Source organism: Cucurbita pepo, chromosome LG19 (assembly GCF_002806865.2).
Source record: "Cucurbita pepo subsp. pepo cultivar mu-cu-16 chromosome LG19, ASM280686v2, whole genome shotgun sequence".
Lineage (NCBI taxonomy): Eukaryota > Viridiplantae > Streptophyta > Magnoliopsida > Cucurbitales > Cucurbitaceae > Cucurbita > Cucurbita pepo.
The window spans coordinates 7,511,954-7,528,738 of record NC_036656.1 but is presented as its reverse complement, the minus strand read 5'-3'; the positions used below and the strand labels follow the sequence as shown (position 1 = coordinate 7,528,738).

The 16,785-nt window shown below is 36.0% G+C and overlaps 3 protein-coding genes across 5 annotated transcripts; 2 read left to right on the top strand and 1 right to left on the bottom strand.

The window, feature by feature from the left end:
• The first annotated feature begins 69 nt into the window (after nt 1-69).
• Nucleotides 70-2,979, top strand: LOC111782313 (putative pterin-4-alpha-carbinolamine dehydratase). Of its 3 annotated transcripts, XM_023663173.1 has the most exons (6): nt 73-228; nt 290-336; nt 1,545-1,630; nt 1,718-1,841; nt 1,966-2,034; nt 2,603-2,970. In XM_023663173.1, the coding sequence occupies exons 2-6, from the start codon at nt 330-332 to the stop codon at nt 2,707-2,709; spliced, it is 393 nt and encodes a 130-aa protein (XP_023518941.1). In that variant the 5' UTR covers nt 73-228; nt 290-329; the 3' UTR covers nt 2,710-2,970. The 3 variants fall into 3 exon arrangements, with proteins under 3 accessions (XP_023518942.1, XP_023518941.1, XP_023518940.1); XM_023663174.1 differs by having other exon boundaries at nt 70-336; nt 1,778-1,841; nt 2,603-2,979; XM_023663172.1 differs by having other exon boundaries at nt 73-336.
• Nucleotides 2,980-3,537: 558 nt separating this feature from the next.
• LOC111782312 (coatomer subunit zeta-2-like) lies at nt 3,538-6,711 on the top strand. Its single transcript, XM_023663171.1, has 6 exons — nt 3,538-3,644; nt 4,373-4,532; nt 4,713-4,860; nt 4,975-5,052; nt 6,128-6,212; nt 6,324-6,711. Exons 1-6 carry the CDS (start codon nt 3,642-3,644, stop codon nt 6,381-6,383), a joined length of 534 nt encoding a protein of 177 aa, XP_023518939.1. The 5' UTR covers nt 3,538-3,641; the 3' UTR covers nt 6,384-6,711.
• A 275-nt stretch (nt 6,712-6,986) lies between these two features.
• Nucleotides 6,987-15,782, bottom strand: LOC111781711. Its single transcript, XM_023662399.1, has 10 exons — nt 15,345-15,782; nt 14,707-14,750; nt 14,438-14,528; nt 14,238-14,355; nt 12,452-13,058; nt 11,051-11,340; nt 10,448-10,700; nt 9,718-9,879; nt 7,713-8,162; nt 6,987-7,636 (listed from the first exon to the last, which is right to left on the bottom strand). The coding sequence occupies exons 1-10, from the start codon at nt 15,523-15,525 to the stop codon at nt 7,346-7,348; spliced, it is 2,487 nt and encodes an 828-aa protein (XP_023518167.1). The 5' UTR covers nt 15,526-15,782; the 3' UTR covers nt 6,987-7,345.
• Between the last annotated feature and the right edge of the window lie 1,003 nt (nt 15,783-16,785).

The window sequence follows — 16,785 nt, the reverse complement described above, 5'->3', positions numbered from 1 at the left end:
TTTGGATTTTATAATAATTATATGTTTGATATAATTATCTAATTTAAGAAAATCAACCACTTAAAATGGCCGTGGTTATCAATTCCAACATTTGGCGGTCATCGGCGCACGTGTTCAGTTGGAAGTTGGAAGCGTTGAGCGGCAACATCACGTAGATACAATTTTATCTGCAAATCGCGATGACCTATTTTTTCGCACTCTCCTCTGCGCTTGATTTTCAAAACCAAGGTCGTATCACAAATCATCTAATCCACACACTTTCATTTTCTACTAATTTCTGAATTTGCAGGTTCCGTTTTCGTCGCTGTTTCACTTCATCCATCGACATAATGAACGGTAATTCGTTTCTCCGAATTCAAGTGTATCTTTTCTTTATCATTCGATGAAATGTTGATGATCTCTTAGTCGAGACGAAACGGCAATCTGTGTAAATGTTGGCTTAGATGTATTGCATGCTAGGTGTTTGAATTTATGACTGACTCGCACATTTGACGTCGACGTTTTTGGTGTTTTTTTTTTTTTTTTTANTTTTTTTTTTTTTCATCTTTGAATGAGCAATTGCGATTACGCAGATTTAGGATGTGGTGGATCTGCGATTCTAGTTATATCGCGTTGAAATCAAGACTAGCCTCGTTGTTTTGTCTGGCCTACGCAATTGAACAGTTTGCTTATCTTTTCTGTGCATGCATGTGTGCGTAAATAAAAAATTGATCGAAAATTTATAGTTGAAAGGATAATTATGTTGTGATGGATCAAACGTTTGAAACCTTGAGCTCCGATAATTTCAAGTGGAATACATACTGCCTATGACCGAAGTGGAATTTATATTATTATTTTAGAAATCTTATTTTGCTCATCTTTGGTGGATTATCTACTTTTTTGGACACTGCTTAGACGCTTCTGCCATAGTCTGATTCTCCAGGCCCCATATTTCGTGCTGTACTCGTGATTGAAGCCATTACGTGCAGCCTTCTACAAAAGTGAATTTGTTTGCTTGTTTCATTAGTAATGAATGAGTACCTTGACGTTTGTATAAATAGCAATACAATATTGAAGTTTCGTTAGTATGCGTTTCGTTTTAGATTCAGAAAGAGGTCATTTGTGTATGTACAGTCCAATTTCTCGAATTACTGGGATATTGTAGGGAGCATGTGAGCTTATCATCTAGTAGGAAATCACTTTCTGGATTTAGAATGCTTTGTACTGGAGAAGGTGCGGGTTGGCCCTTAAGCTCACTGAAATTTGTGAAGCAGCTACTGCAAAGTGTCAACCTTCTTTTTTATTTACGCATGATACTTTTTCTGGTTGATGACTAATCCAACCAGAGCATACTTCTACTGTCAGGGAACCTGTAGGATCCCTTCTTATTGGGGCCTCCTTTCTGTCCCATGTCTACAACATGCTGCTTGTTTAGCGAATTTGATTCAAGGAAAAGGTTTTTCATGTCCATTCTCTGGACTTGAAAAGCTCTGAATGGAAAATAATGTAATTTGCATATACATCATTGCTTATGTGACATAATCGACTATTTTGTAATGTGCCAGATTTGACGAAAAAAAAATGTGTTCCTTGCAACTCAAAGGATTTGCGACCAATGACCGAGGATGCAGCAAAAGGTTTGGTTCGAGAGGTATGTGATGACTGTTCTATTTGTTAAAAGAAAATGTATCATCGTTATGCATTTCATTCATTTTTGTCTTACTTTTTCTTTTTAAAGCTGTCTGAGTGGAACCTTATAAATGAAGATGGTAAACTAAAGTTGAACCGATCATTGAAGGTGAAGAGTTTTCTTAAAGGAATGGAGTTGTTTGAACTTATAGCCGAAGTTGCAGAAGCAGAGGGTATCTTGCTTTCCATCTTCGAAATATATGATGCACTCTTCTATTGTTCATGAATCACCATGATTCATTTATTGCAATATGAATTTTAGTGAGGTCTAAATCTGAATTCTATAATTCAACGCAGGCCATCACCCTAATCTTCATCTAGTTGGATGGAACAACGTAACGATTGAGATATGGACAGACGCAGTAGGTAAGATTTCTTTGTTTATGCAGCATTAAATAAAAATCCCCTAAACATTAAACTTAGACTTATTTGTGTCACTCATAATTTTAATGGTCTGAATTAAACTGTCTAAAAAACCATTTGAACGTGAAGTTTGACCATCTTAAATTTTATAACCAAATTCCTATTCATGAAACAATATTCTGTACTCTGTATGAATGTTAGATTTCTAGTATGCTGATTTGAGCCGTGAAAATTATGTGGACATATGGGGAAAAAAACATTTCCGGACAGTGAGTATAATAACTAAAGTATTATTAAAGCATACCATATGCAGGATGATTCCTCTTCTTTACCCCCACCCCCTAAATAAAGAGCAAAAAATGGGTGAAACCTCCTGAATTGGAACAATATGGTTCGAAGAATTTGGGAGGACCTTTATAACTGTTCTTTATCTATCAAGGAGCTGCAACACATCTAATTTATTTCTGAATTGGTTCCTTTCCTTGCATAATAAATAAAGTTAGTAGTATCCTGTTTCATATCCAATTAAGTATTTGTAAGATTGTGTTTGACGTAATTCACTTTGGGGCAGGTGGACTGACTGAAAATGACTTCATACTCGCTTCCAAGATCAATAAGCTCGATGCTCATCACCTACTGAGCCTGAACGCTTCTATTAGCAGTCAACATGACTGTTGATCAGGAACCAAACACTCCAACACTCGACCTTATGTTCTTGTCCCAAGTCGAGATCCCCTGGTTCTCTCTTCATACATTACGCGTTGCTTTAGTTCAGTTTTGCAGTTTGAAAGATGTTTATTTTGTTTTTGGAGTTTAACGAAGAATTGCTGTTCTTTTTTCTATTGGCGTGCCATTTTGAGCTTTAACTACAGGTAGGTGGACGTATTGTAGTTAGATTGAGATGATCCGTGGATCTCTAAATTTTAAGTACATCATGAACTTGGACTACTTTTGTTCTAAAAAAACAAAGAACAACTCATTTCCTCAAGCAACAACTTAAAAATAATTAAAAAAAAAAAAAAATTATAAAGTCCAAGTTATAAGGCATAAAGATTTTTTTTTTTTTGTCATAGTAGTCAGCTACTATTGCATGAACCCACTTCTAATGTCACAATTACGGGAGTGAGTAGTCATGTGAGCGTGGCGTAATGAAGCTGTCTGGTCGTGTGAGAGTGAGGAGGGCGATCATGCATGCACCCGGTCCTAATAGATTGTCGTAATCACTGGAATGAGTAGTTGAGTGTGAGTGAGAACGTCGATTATGCCAATAAAATTTTATGAATTTTTTATATGCGACAAATTGATAATTTGATACCATTAAAAGTGCTTCTAGTTTTTAAATTTAAAAATCATACCAAATCTCTTTTATAATTCCCCAAAAATAAGAGATTGAACTGAATGAGATTTTAAAATAAAAATTTATTTTAATTTTTTCAATTCAGTTTTTACGTAATTACAGAACCAAATTCAATCCGAAGCGTTTGTTAATACTTAATAGAGATCCAATGGTGGACAGGTCTGGGGGCTTAAAAATCCGCCTCATAAACACAAACCTCAACCCATTTCTCCATCTCTTCAAATCGTTTGCAATTTACACACAACTGTAAACAATGGTAAATTCTACCCTTCACTTTTTCCGTATTTGATTTCCCCTCTGTGATTCATAATCTTGCACTTGAGCTCGTTATAGGCGTTGATTTAATTTGATACTACGATCTTCACGTGTGTTTGTCACCGATTTGAACCCATTTCTTCCAATGCTGTTCTCTTTATCTCTCATAATGCTTGATTCGATAGTGTATACTTTTGAGATTGTGATTATAATTGGATCGCTTAGAATCTCTGATCGGATCAAACTAATTCATGCACACACATTCATCTGGGCGCTAATATTTGGTTTTGGAGGTAGAATGATCCGATGTTCAGGATGTTATTAGCAGGAAGATCGCCAATTTTTTTCTCTCCCTCAAATGAACACTGTTATGTATCTTCCTATTGTGGTTTGCCAGGGTGAACTTTTGAATTCCATATGAGAAGATGAATGAAATTAGATATAAGCTTGCAAAAGTTATTCTGTCGGCTTGGGTTTTGAATCATGATGAACGATTAGAATTTTCTTATGTTAGAGTGGTACCTCGCTGTTGCTGGGGCAGCCTGAGTCACTCATAACAAAGCCATAATTCTTGCTTGTTTCCTCGTCAAGATCATCAATCGGACGCCTAGGCCACTGCTATAAAGCCACTATGATGCTGAATCGCTGATATGCATACCTGTAGTATTACTACAAATGCTATGGATTTTCATGTGATGATTCTTTGCTCTGTCTGTGGTTTTGATGTAGGATTCCTGTCCTTCAATAAAAAATATTCTCCTGTTGGATTCTGAGGGGAAACGTGTGGCTGTCAAGTATTACTCAGATGAGTGGCCAACAAATAATGCAAGGGAATCTTTTGAGAAATCTTTATTTAGCAAAACTCAAAAGAGCAATGCTCGAAATGAAGGTAATCCATTGTTTATGGCTTTTTAGCCTCTCTTTTCACCATCTTAACGTTTCCATGGAACTATTACCTTCTTAGAACCAAGATAGCATTGAGATAAAACAAGAAATATGCTCCAAGTAGTTTTAGAAAAGTTTGATACTTCTATATCCTGTTAACTTGTTATTTATTGTTTATCTGCAGCGGAGATAACGATGTTTGAAAGCAATACTGTTGTTTACAAGTTTGTGCAAGACCTACACTTTTTTGTCACTGGTGGAGAATATGAGAATGAGCTCATTTTGGCGACTGTTCTTCAGGGATTCTTTGATGCTGTTGGCCTTCTCCTTAGGTCTTATCTTTATAACACTTACTACTGTTTACTGGTTATCAATTTCCCTGCTGTAGTTTCTGTATTTCAATGCAAACTTACGCTCACATTTAATGTGCGTTGCTTCTACTTCAGGGGTCACGTGGAAAAGAAGGAAGCACGTGAAAACTTGGAACTTATTTTGTTGTGCCTTGATGAAATTGTTGATGGAGGGTATGTTTTTAGCTTATTTCATGCTTTTAAAGTTCATAAATCCTATTGTTCTGTTTAGTTTTCTTGAGCTTTTAAGCATATTTGTCAAAAATGTACCGTGAATAGTTTTTTAATCTTGATTTTATCTAAAACGTAAGAGATTTAAATACATATATTCGGAATGAAATATGTATACTCGATACAATCGGTTTAGGAGATATCTTACAAGGTTGTTTTATTTGAGTAAGATGTCATCATGGTTGTTTTATGGAATATGGAAGGAAGTTCTAGAACCTTGTCATGAGGCACAACTTCCCTCCATGAGCATCACACAAACTAGTAATGAGTTGGACAACCTCACTCGATGAGTATGCTACAAACTAGCAATGAGTTAAAACAGTATTATAGTACTGAAATAGATTTAGTATAGCTGTTCCAACAATTGTTTTGTGTGTTATCTCTTTGTCCTTGGCTGCTTGAATAAGATGGAAGTTTATAGAAGTAAGAACTGCATCCGAGGTTGCGATGGTATGGAAACCAAGTTTTTATTAGGAAAGAATCTATCATGATTACTATTGTAGCAAAGCTCTCATTCAAGCATTCTACTTGACCAAATTTACCCTCTTCCTCTACAGTGTCATCCAATGATTAAATATTGGTTCCCTAAATGCACTCAAGGAAAACGTTTGTTCGAGCATATTTTCTTCTACTATTATTTTTATGCAAGAAAAATGAAAGGGAATACCTATTAATGCTAAATATACTTTTGAAAATATTTTATGTTAGTGATAATTAAGGTAACTAGTAACCTCTCTTAAAGATCAGAAGTTTGATTCTCTATCCCTCCCTTTAGTAGAACTTTAAGAGAGAGGGTCATAGGATGCAACTGCGTTTGATATCTTATTTCATTGAACGGCAATATCACTAGATTTAGATGCAGTACAAATCCATGATACGTGCATTGTCTTAAAATTTCTGTCCATTTTATCAATTGCAAGTCTTTTAGTTTGAGGTTCCATTTGTCTTTAAAGTTACTCAATTAGTGATGGCACTGGTTGTTTTGCGAGCTAGTTTAAACTGCTTTATATTTATGAAGTATTGTTCTTGAGACCGATGGAAATGTCATTGCTGGGAAAGTTGCAACTCAAAGTATAGATTCTTCAGCTCCTTTGTCTGAGCAGGTATTATTAACCCTCTTTCCTGTGTGGGTTTTCCTCAAAGCGAAATTTCGAACGTTGAGAATTGAAATGGTAAGACAAATGGATGTAAGACTAACTCATTCTTATGCACAGACAATTAGCCAAGCACTGGCAACTGCACGTGAACATCTCACGAAATCTCTTCTTACATGACGTATACGCATGCTCATGGGGGGAGGAGCATGGAGAAAATACCCTTTGATCCGACTAGTGGTTTAAAACGACACAGAGTGGTTCGTTCCCATCACCTTGGAGTTGCATTTTTTTTTTCTTTTCTTTTTTCAGTTGCATAGACAATCTCTCGTAATTTGAAGTTCCTGCTATCGGAACTTTTACTTCATACCTTTCTTTTTCCATAAATGGTGCTTATTGAATTGTTTCGTGTAAACTTGATAAAATTAGATGTCGGATGTATATTATAGTTCATTAATTGATTTGATTTGAGGATCCATTACTCAAGGATGGCCTTTCTTGATGTAAACTTTCTTTGTAGAGTTGTAATTAATCCTTAGAAACATATATCCTACTGTGCCCATGTCTCTCTATATTCATTTCTGTATAATATGGGGCAAAAATTAAGTAGCATAACTTAGGCTCCAAGAACAAACGATAAGAGCACGAGGGACAAAGCAATACGCCACGGCAAATGATTTCACTCCCAAAAGGCCAAATGATAAACACAACAAACGGAGAACTAAGAATTCGGTACAAAGGTAAAACTGTACTTGTTTCAAAGGGGTCTTTCAACCATCATGATGAAGCATAAACATAATGGTATCACTATATAAGCCAAATGAGCCTTGTCAATACTAAACAGTAAATCCCCTGTAAAAGCTTTAAATTAATGTGAAACTAGGTTAAAACTGCGGAAAAACAATGCTTCTTCATACCATATAACTAGGAGAGAAAGGAGCTCAAAAGAGTGGTTCACTAATCCAAATTAGCAGACCTCGTTAAAACATAAGCAGACAATGATATTGTGTAAAATACAACCTCGTGGCACAGGGGAGTGGCCAGTCGATCTCTTCAGACAAATTAATAACATTCCATTAATTAATTAATGCCAGATCATAAGAGCACCTCTGATTGACCACTACTACGACACGCTCAGCCTATTAGTAGCTGTTTTGCCATATCTGTTGCGACTGCTTGGGCTGTTGACCTTGAGAGCCTCCCAGAGATGCATCCCTGAGTGTTTGCTGTTGGCCATCTAGTGACATACCCGCCTGGGAATGGTAGAAGTTCGGGTATCCCAGTGCCCCAAATTGTTGTGAAGGCTGTTGACCTTGCCGGAATCCACTAGATTGTTGATTCTGCCCTTGGAGGTTGTAATATGCACTAGCGGGAACAGCAGACATTGTTCGGGAACCAGGCCCATGAATCCACATCGCCGGGTTTTCATTCTGCTATAGATTGTCAAANTTACTGCTATATAGTATGAAATAGCATCGTCTAGACTGCTTAAACAGTTCAAAAAGTTACCTGCTGGAGGGAGAGTAAATGATTGCTCTCTTTGTACTGTGAACTTATAGCATCTTCATAGCCAATGGATGAACCTGCTGGTGCTGTGGGAGGATTCAGCGGGAAATTTCCTCCAGGAATGCTAATTGAACTTCCAAAACCGTAACCAGAAGCAATTGCAGCAGACTGAGGCAAACTGCTAACAGAAATGCTATTTTTGTACTGTGGAAGTACTGCTGCCAAAGCTTGATGGTATGTACTGTTACCTGCAAATGCTTGTTGGAAACCAGAAGGCATATATGTGTAGCTCTGTGGCAAGAAAGGGTAGCTAATCATATTAGTATAATGACCCACAGGAAGTGTGGGCTGAGAATAAGGATGAACAGCAAGGTGTTGTGGAAGGGCCGGTCCTGCTGCAACATTAGACTGTGGAGTAGGCTGAGAAGTAGAAATGCTACTTGTTCTTAGAACCTGAAAATTTAACAAAAAGATGATCGGAGAAAGTTATGAATCTATACAAGGGAATGATTCTTCCCTATTGGTATTTAAAATACCATATTTGTCCCGGGATTAGATAATGCAACTCCTTGATACAAGGTGTACAATGTCATGACTATTTATTCATTTAATTATAGATACTAAAGTGATACTATTCACAGTTCAAAATAGTAGGCAATCATTTATCAAAGCATACTAGAACTTGGGTTGGAACTGATCAAAGAAATTGGGGAGTGTAATGGAGTGTCTTTCAAAAAATTGCCCACATCAGAAATAGTACAAACTTAAGTATTCTCTCATCAATTACACTAATAAGGCCATCTCATAGATGGTGACAATGATGGGAAGTCATATCTTTAATTCCTTCTTGGGGCACATCTTCCTTATTTTCTCTGGATCTTTTCATTCTTTGTCCAATAGGGAAATGAAAAATGTCGTGAATCTTCTTTCCTTGCTAGGGATTTTTTTTTGGGGAAGACATTCTTCCGCATGAGTCCCTAATATTTCCATCGGGGTAATCATGTAGCTCATGCTTCCATCTTTGATATGGTCCGTCCTCCTCTAGATGTCTTTCTTTGTGTGGTCCCTCCTCTTTGGAGGATGAATACCAGAGCATTTGAGAAACTAGATCCCTTGGGCTATCAGCTTTCTCGCTCTATCTGTGATTGTTTTTTCAGTTGTTTGACAAAAAGCAAGAAGCACATCTCTATGGTGAAGGAGGTCCTTGTACATCCACCAGGAATTATGTGGCACGCTGATGGACTATCTTTTGGGGTCTATGGCTTGGAAGGAAACAAAGAATTTTGGGACAAAGTTTGGCCATTGGCTAGGTTTAATGTTTCTATTTGGGTGTCAACCTTCAAGGACTCTCTAATTACCCGTTAGGTCTTTTAGGTGTGGATTCAAGCCTCATTTTGTACAGCTCCATGCTTTTTTAGTTTGGTTCCTCGGGGGAAAAAACATTAGGTTGCATAAAAAAACTGGTCTGGATGGTAAAATTGACATAAAATCTCTAACTGAATTTTTCAAAGAAAATTAACAAAAATATTATTGCACAGTTCCATAGTAAATTAAGATCCACCTAAAAATCCCCCCATCTCACAGAAGTCACCAGTTCCAAATTGGGTACTAAGAATATTCAGCTACCAGGCGAGAAATTGGGTAGAAAATCAAAAGCCAAGTGGAGAACAAAGTAAGCAACTTCAAGGATAAAAAAAAATATCATCAATATTATTTAATGAAAATGAAGTTATCAATTCAAGATTATATTACATTCTTAATTACTATCTTCACAGACATAAGCACTATGAGTTTGTATCAAAAGAAGTCAAGCCGCAGATGCAATATAATCAAATATTTTTTGATGCAAACAAAGTTAACAATTCAAAATTGTATTTCATTCTTAATTAGTATCTTCTTCACAAACAGAATCAATGTGAAGTTGTATTGGATGGGGTCATGCGACTGGTATCCAATCTCTCAACAATATGGTAAATTGAGGGTATGAATTGATTGCAAAAGAACGCACCTCTGGCATGGCCATGGAGGGGCCAGTTATCGAAGAAGCAACATTGCTGTACTTTGGCACTGATTGTGTGTCTGGAAAAGGTGAATATGGAGGATCCTCCCTCACTGTCTGAGATGTGGAAGCCAACAACATATTGTTGGATAAATTATTTGTGTATGCTAGCTGCCAAAAATGGAGAAAATACTTCAGATTGAGAAGGCATCCTACCGAACAGACACTTACACATGAACAAAAACAGAAATAAAAACAAAAAGGCAGTAATAGCATGATCAGTGCCCACAATAATGCTATATTTAAATACAGATAAAAGTAAAATAGACATTTCTCGTTCAGAGTTATAAAGCTACTGACAATCATAGAGGATATACTAAAACGTATTAACCGCCATAAGCATTTATGGAAAAAAGCAATTGTTGGTGATAGCGTGCTGCCCAGTAACTGAAGTGCGCCAACAATGCACGTCTATAAGCCTTCTGATAACCCTTCTTTAAGACCAGTTTCTTTCATGTTTAACAAGGATAGCTGGTTTCTTTATATGTATGTGTGTATAAACCTTGAAAACGGTTCCAAAAACAAGAAAACACAAAACTGTTCTACAATCATTTCTCCAAACAAGCCACTACGATTCTTCAAGAAAATTTCACCCACGGGCAAAAGAGAGCAGATTCAAATGCCCCAACTCCAAAAACATGTACAACAGATCCATAGAAAGTTAAATATTTGAAATTACCATCGCTCTCTCAAGGTTCTGCATTTCTGAACTATTCTGTATAAATGGAATTTCTGATGGTTGGTTGTTCTCATAACTAAATGCTGGAGAAGAGGATGGAAATGCATATAGACTAGCCTGAGTATTTTCAGAGCTTTCCTGCTTAACCTCTGCTTGAGTAGCAGGAGTTTCGTAATATCCACCGCTAGCACTAGTTCTATGAATTAGGTTCCCATCTGAGTTAGTACCACCATCCTCGTAATACTCAGAATTTCTGCAAGTACACTAATGAAATTATTGCCAATAAAAGAGAAGAGAACAATTTAATTTAAGCCGTTAAATCATTTAAAGAAAAATGTAAACAATACATCAGAACCAAGTTAATAATTTCCTCAACACTAGAAATAGTGTTAAATTGTCTTTCATATGAAAATATCATAAACTAAAACATACTCTCCACGTGAAATTCATTAGAACGAATAAAAGTTCATATAAATATCGAATCCATGATCCTAGTTTTCCTTCACTAGAAAATTTCATCACCATAATTTTATCATGTTGTGTACATATCCCATCGCCTATGCTTTATTTAGAATAAGAACAATAGTTTCTGGGAAAAGATACCTAGCCTCGGAGTGACCAACTGAAGAGACGTCTGCTGGCACAGAAATCTCCTCTACATTACTATTCTGAGGTTCATTTGAAAAACCCGCAGAACCAGAAAAGGTAGCATTAGTCCCAGATCCAAAACTTCCAAAGCTCAAATGAAAGCAATCTGGGGTGTGAAGCTGGAGGTGATGTGGAATTACTACAGAAGGATTATCCTCTTCAGGTGGTGAGCCCTGGTCCTCCTTCTGTATGCTCAATTGCTGAAAATTTGCAGACAATGATGAACCGCCGTCTTCAGCTGGAAAAAGTAATTAAGAACTATAAGTTGGTCTAATATGTAAGAAAGCTAAACCCTAAACGGCTACCATTACTAGGAAACAAAAAACAAGAAACGAAAAGTATCAAGGGATGGACTAGAATACTTAACACAGATCAAACAGAAGAATAGTTAACTAAATCAAAAACTTCTGTAAACAAATCGATGCATAGATCAGATATGCTGTAGTTTGACATTAAATCTCTTTTTATTCTACAACAGTTTCAAGGGCAGAAAATATATAGTCAAATGTCATCATTGAATTTTTTTTCTTCTTTAAATCAAGAACACTTACAATAAGGATTTCTCCACCCAAAGGGAGAATGAAAATAAAAATACATTGCAATGTGTGTGTATATATATATATATATATATATATCACATTCAGTGAGTTCCTTCAACATCCCATCAAAAACCTCAAAAGTTTCAACATAACCAAAATTCCAACATACAGAAACTAACTTTTTTCCGCTAGACAAATAAGACCTAAATTACAATGGAATACCAAGGTGGAACATGAGAAGCTTAAATTATATGAATTGACAGGCCTCAAGCTAGAGTGAATCTGCTTTATTGCACAATAGCGCTTGATAAGACGAAAGAGAACAAAATTCAATTTCTTTTAAGATCAAAAGAAGAAATAAACCTTAAATGAGATACTCTAACCAAATTGAATTTCAAGATTGCATGATAGCTGTTTCACATCTAAACCATCTCATTTTGAAGGGAGAGAGACGGTAAATTGAACCTTGAGATGACGCGGTTTATAGAAACTCCATAGGATTCATAAAGAAGTTAACAAGAAAATACCTTCAAGAAACATTTCTTTAATAAGAAAATGGAATTTAACACACTTCTCTCACAAAAAACGGAGTTTAAAATTGAGAGCAATTTAGAAATAAAGGGAAAGAAAAAATTGGCAGATAAAATCACCACTCTAACATCTGCCGATTTAAATTTTAAATCATTTCCAATAATAAAAAACAAAGAACATCAATAAAACGCCTCATATTTACTCGTGGAATTCAAAACTAATTTAATGCAGACAATTTGACAGTAAAAAAAAAAAAAAAAAAAAAAAAAAAAAAAAAAAAAAAAAAAAAAANATCCTCATATAAGTTATTATCTGACACAGAGGTACCCCCAGAGTTATCTTCTTGAATATTTCTACCCAATATAGAAGAAGCATGAGCAGCATGGTTTGCATCAACTGTGTCAACGGAACCACTTTCAACCACCTGAACCTTGTCTTGATGTATATGCTGACTAGCAGCATCCAATGATAAGTTGGCTGGATTTGAATGCAACTCCAAGACTGCAGGCGACTCTATCGTACTAGAGATACTAACAGGTTGAGGAGACTCGATTGAGGGCCATTCATCATTGAGTGATGCCTGCTGACTCACAATACCTGGTCCAGAGTGAACTTCTGAAACTGTGGAAGCCTGATGCTGGGCTGAATGAAAATTCTGGTGTGATGGCGTGGACTGAAATGGTATACTGTTAAGAGAACTAGCACCTTGAAGGGAAGTGTTTTGCACCGAGGAACTCTTTCCCTGAGGTTTTCCCATCTTGACAATGTCAGCCATCGATACTTGGCCTTGACCACCCCAGGTAGATTGATAGCCAAAAGTGGACTGTGAGGATGAGATTGCTCCATCTCCTACACCTAATCCTGCTAACTTATTTTCTGTAGCCGCATTGTTGCTGTAATAGTGATTAAGGGTATATAAGACCAGTTTCGGTTCATCTAAGATATTCTTTAAAACCAAATATATAATCCAACAATGCACAAAAGTCCCAACTGGGGTAAATAGATCTTGTATAGTTTTAGCACCCAAACAAGCATAAATGCATACACCTCTCATGTTTGGAAGTAAATTGTTAAATAACATTTTTATAATTGTTAAATAATATTTTTAATTGAAAATTATGAAAAATCATCCTGTGCCAGTCATCATTTTATTTATTTCCACATCATACCTGAAAATAGATAACACGAAACAAATAAAATTTCATTTCCATAAAAACCTAGCATAAGAGATAGGTTTTACAAGCCTGGAATTACTATGTAATTTGGGTTTATTTAGCAGATATACTGATGAGATTGTACCTTGGGCTAAGTAATCTTAACTATGAAAACTCACCTATTTAATCCTAAGTTACACAGGCCCACAAGCCTAACTCGTAATTCAAACATCTTCCAAAAAATGCTTAGAAATCTTTAGAAACATGCCCTTCACACAGGGGTGGGAAAAACAAAAACTACCTAAAAAAGAAACTGGATCCACAATATAATATAAACCTTGTTATGATGATTGAAAGAAACATGTCCAGAACGTAACAATTTCTATTGTGACTGGTAAAACTATCCAAAAGTCAGAAACCTAAATACTTAAGAACATGAGTCACCAACCCAAAGGGCCAGAATTCATAGCCATTTGGGAGTCTTCAGCCTAGGGCCCAAAAATAAATCTACATTTAGTCGCATCAAGGACAATAAATGCTCATTTACTATTTTGGGACAGATATCATATTTCATGAGTTGCCAGTAGCCTGCATTTAGCATACAGCAATGTAATATTTTTTCCTCTTCTTTGTAGACTGTAATTCAGACACAAAATTCAAACTTATTTCCTATTAGTCTACATTAAGCGTTGCATATGAAAAAACATAGTGAAGTACGAGAAATGAAGAAAGTAAAAAAAATCCAGCAAAGGGCTACTACAGATCCCTTCACTGATTAGAAACTAATTGTATACTTGTTTGAAACATAACAAGCAAAGAGTCCATCTATCTATGAAAAACGTTCAACTATGGTATTGCATTGCACAGTACTCAGTAATTCACCATTGAAAAATTAAACACAAGCTCATAACGTTTAACCTGTGAGATGGAAATTGGTAGTATGAGTGGCTTCCAGATTGTCCAGATGCAGAAGACGAACCAGCATGATCTCCATTTTCTTTCTTGTACACAGGTTTACTGTGCAACACACCAGTTTCTAGAAAAACAATGAAATTTGGTCAACCTTGAGTGAAAACTATGTGAAGTTTGATCTCCATAGCATCATATCACTCACATACCACGACCGGCATAACGATCTGTACTGCCCTTATTCATACGGTTGGGAGGGATGCTAGGACCACGAGATCTGGAATCAATTGGATCCTTATTCTGAAGAGGCAAGGGAAAGAGAAATGGGGTAAACAGTCGAGAAAACGATCAGAGGATGATAATATTTTGAACAAGACAATTTAGTCACTAGAGCCAGCTAAACCAACAAAAAATGCAATGATGGACGACATGATAAAAACTTTTAGAACAAACATCTGAAATCCTCTCACATACGCACCTCTTTTTTCTTTTCTCGTTTGCTCTTCACCTCATGAAAAGGGTCTACACAGCGATAGAATAAAATTAATATAATCTTCGAGCCTTCAGAGTCCCACAGAATGTGACTCTAACACATCACACAACCAAAAATGTCCTAGCAGATAATTCATTCTATAACATGTATTTAATATCTCCAAAGGCATAAATGGCTCTAATGGGTAATAGAAGAACGAACACAGAAGTTAGCAAGGTTTAAAACAACAAAAACATGAACCATCAAGCACGATGTATAAAGGACAAGGTAGGACACAAGGTGAAATGTTTCCCAGGCTTGACGACAACGGTGCTAAAACGGAACTACCTAGTAAACTAGGTATTCTTTCTAGTCCCACTTCACCAACGATTGCAGTAAAAAATAAAACCTTCAACTTTAAAACTGAAAACAAAAAAGAAGGTGAAAAAACTCCGCAACGATCGATGACAAAGTTAGGCGACTAGTAAGTCATTAAATAAAACACCTATATAATGAAGTACGAGCTTTGGTTTAACGACCTAGGGTTCTTGCAGCAAAACCCAGCAGCTAAAACAAAAGAACGATTAACCTTCCCGGCGCAAGAAAAAATGAGAAAGCCATCGACATGGAATTAGAAAAGAGACCTTGCGTGAGAAGACGATTAACAGCTTCATCAGGATCCATATTACATTCCCTTAGGGTAGCGTAGATCTCCTGGTCGGTACAGTTACCTACAATCTCTTTTAAGCTCTGGACCATCTTCCGCCACTCTGCCGGAATTCCAGACGTTCCATTGGTGCTTTTGCCTCCTCCTTTAGCACCCATACTGTTTGACTATGTTTTGGATACCTCTCTCCCTCGCCGGCCGGAGGTTCAGATCTGAGAAACGTTTCAAAAGGGCTGCTCTTAGTCCGTCTCCCGCTAGGGTTCCGCCGTGTCAATAAGAAGATATGTTTGTCAAAGCACTGTATACGACTCTCTTTCTCTATCTCTCTCGACTCTCGTTCTGCTTTTTGTTACGCAGCGAAAACCCTTTCCCTCTCTCTATTCTCTCTCCCTCTCCCTCTCTTTTCTCTCTCTTCAAATAAATAAAATTAAAATATTATTTTTATCTCCATATAATTTCTATTACTCATTAATAGTTTTAGGCAATAAAAATAAAACATATTTAAAATATATATCATATAATAAAAAGTAGATGTTTAAAAATACAAATATTCAAATGAAAACCAAAAATGGTATATTTTAACTTTTTTTTCTCTCTCTTTCCTTTTTTTGGAACATAAATAAATGTAAAATCAAGTAGAAACAAAAGTCCATTTTGAGGATTAGAATAATTGATATTTAACATAAAAATATAATTATACAATTACAATAATTATTATTATTAATAAACGGTAATACAATACAACCCACCCAATTGAAAGTAAACTTAAACGGCAAACTAATGGTAACATTCCGTTTTTTTCTTTGAGGTTAACATCATTGCTGACACCCTGTCTGTTTATCTGTTTCTCAAATTTGTCCTAAAGTAAAATCTGACACTAACAATTAAACAATTTATTTATAAAAGAAAAAAAAACTGTCTTTTATTATTATTGGAGGACAAATATTTAAGACTTTAAATATAAAAATAAGTAATTTGATGATTAATCCGAACAGTTCTTTGGTCGAACATTAGAAGGTAAAATGAAATTTATTTTAGAAAAAATATTCGAGTGACGGAGTCCTCCATTGGGCCGTTGAATTGAGGTTGAAATTCAAAACTTGGGCCTTTCTGGGCCACGTTATTTACTGGACCTTTCTTTCAATATTTGAACTCTTTAACACTAGTAAAATATCGACATCAAATCCATATAATTCGACATGTCGACCCTGAATTACCAAGATTTCTATGCTTTACAGTATAAAGCCATCATGAGGAAGAGGAGAGGATAATTTCCACAGAGGCTGTTGGTTTACATAGCCAAACAAGCTAACATTAAGCAAAAAATAAACATATAAAAACAGGACGACAACTCTTGTATATTGCTGCAGCTTACAGTGATTTAAACTTTCAATAAATCCACAGAAAATGCAGTTCAG

Bases quoted from the DNA above. Each gene is read 5' to 3' on its own strand.
- LOC111782312 (XM_023663171.1), top strand. The intron at 4,533-4,712 runs GTAATCCATTGT...GTTTATCTGCAG, and splicing joins GAGCAATGCTCGAAATGAAG to CGGAGATAACGATGTTTGAA. The intron at 5,053-6,127 runs GTATGTTTTTAG...ATATTTATGAAG, and splicing joins GATGAAATTGTTGATGGAGG to TATTGTTCTTGAGACCGATG.
- LOC111782313 (XM_023663173.1), top strand. The intron at 1,631-1,717 runs GTATGTGATGAC...TTCTTTTTAAAG, and splicing joins CAAAAGGTTTGGTTCGAGAG to CTGTCTGAGTGGAACCTTAT. The intron at 1,842-1,965 runs GTATCTTGCTTT...AATTCAACGCAG, and splicing joins CGAAGTTGCAGAAGCAGAGG to GCCATCACCCTAATCTTCAT.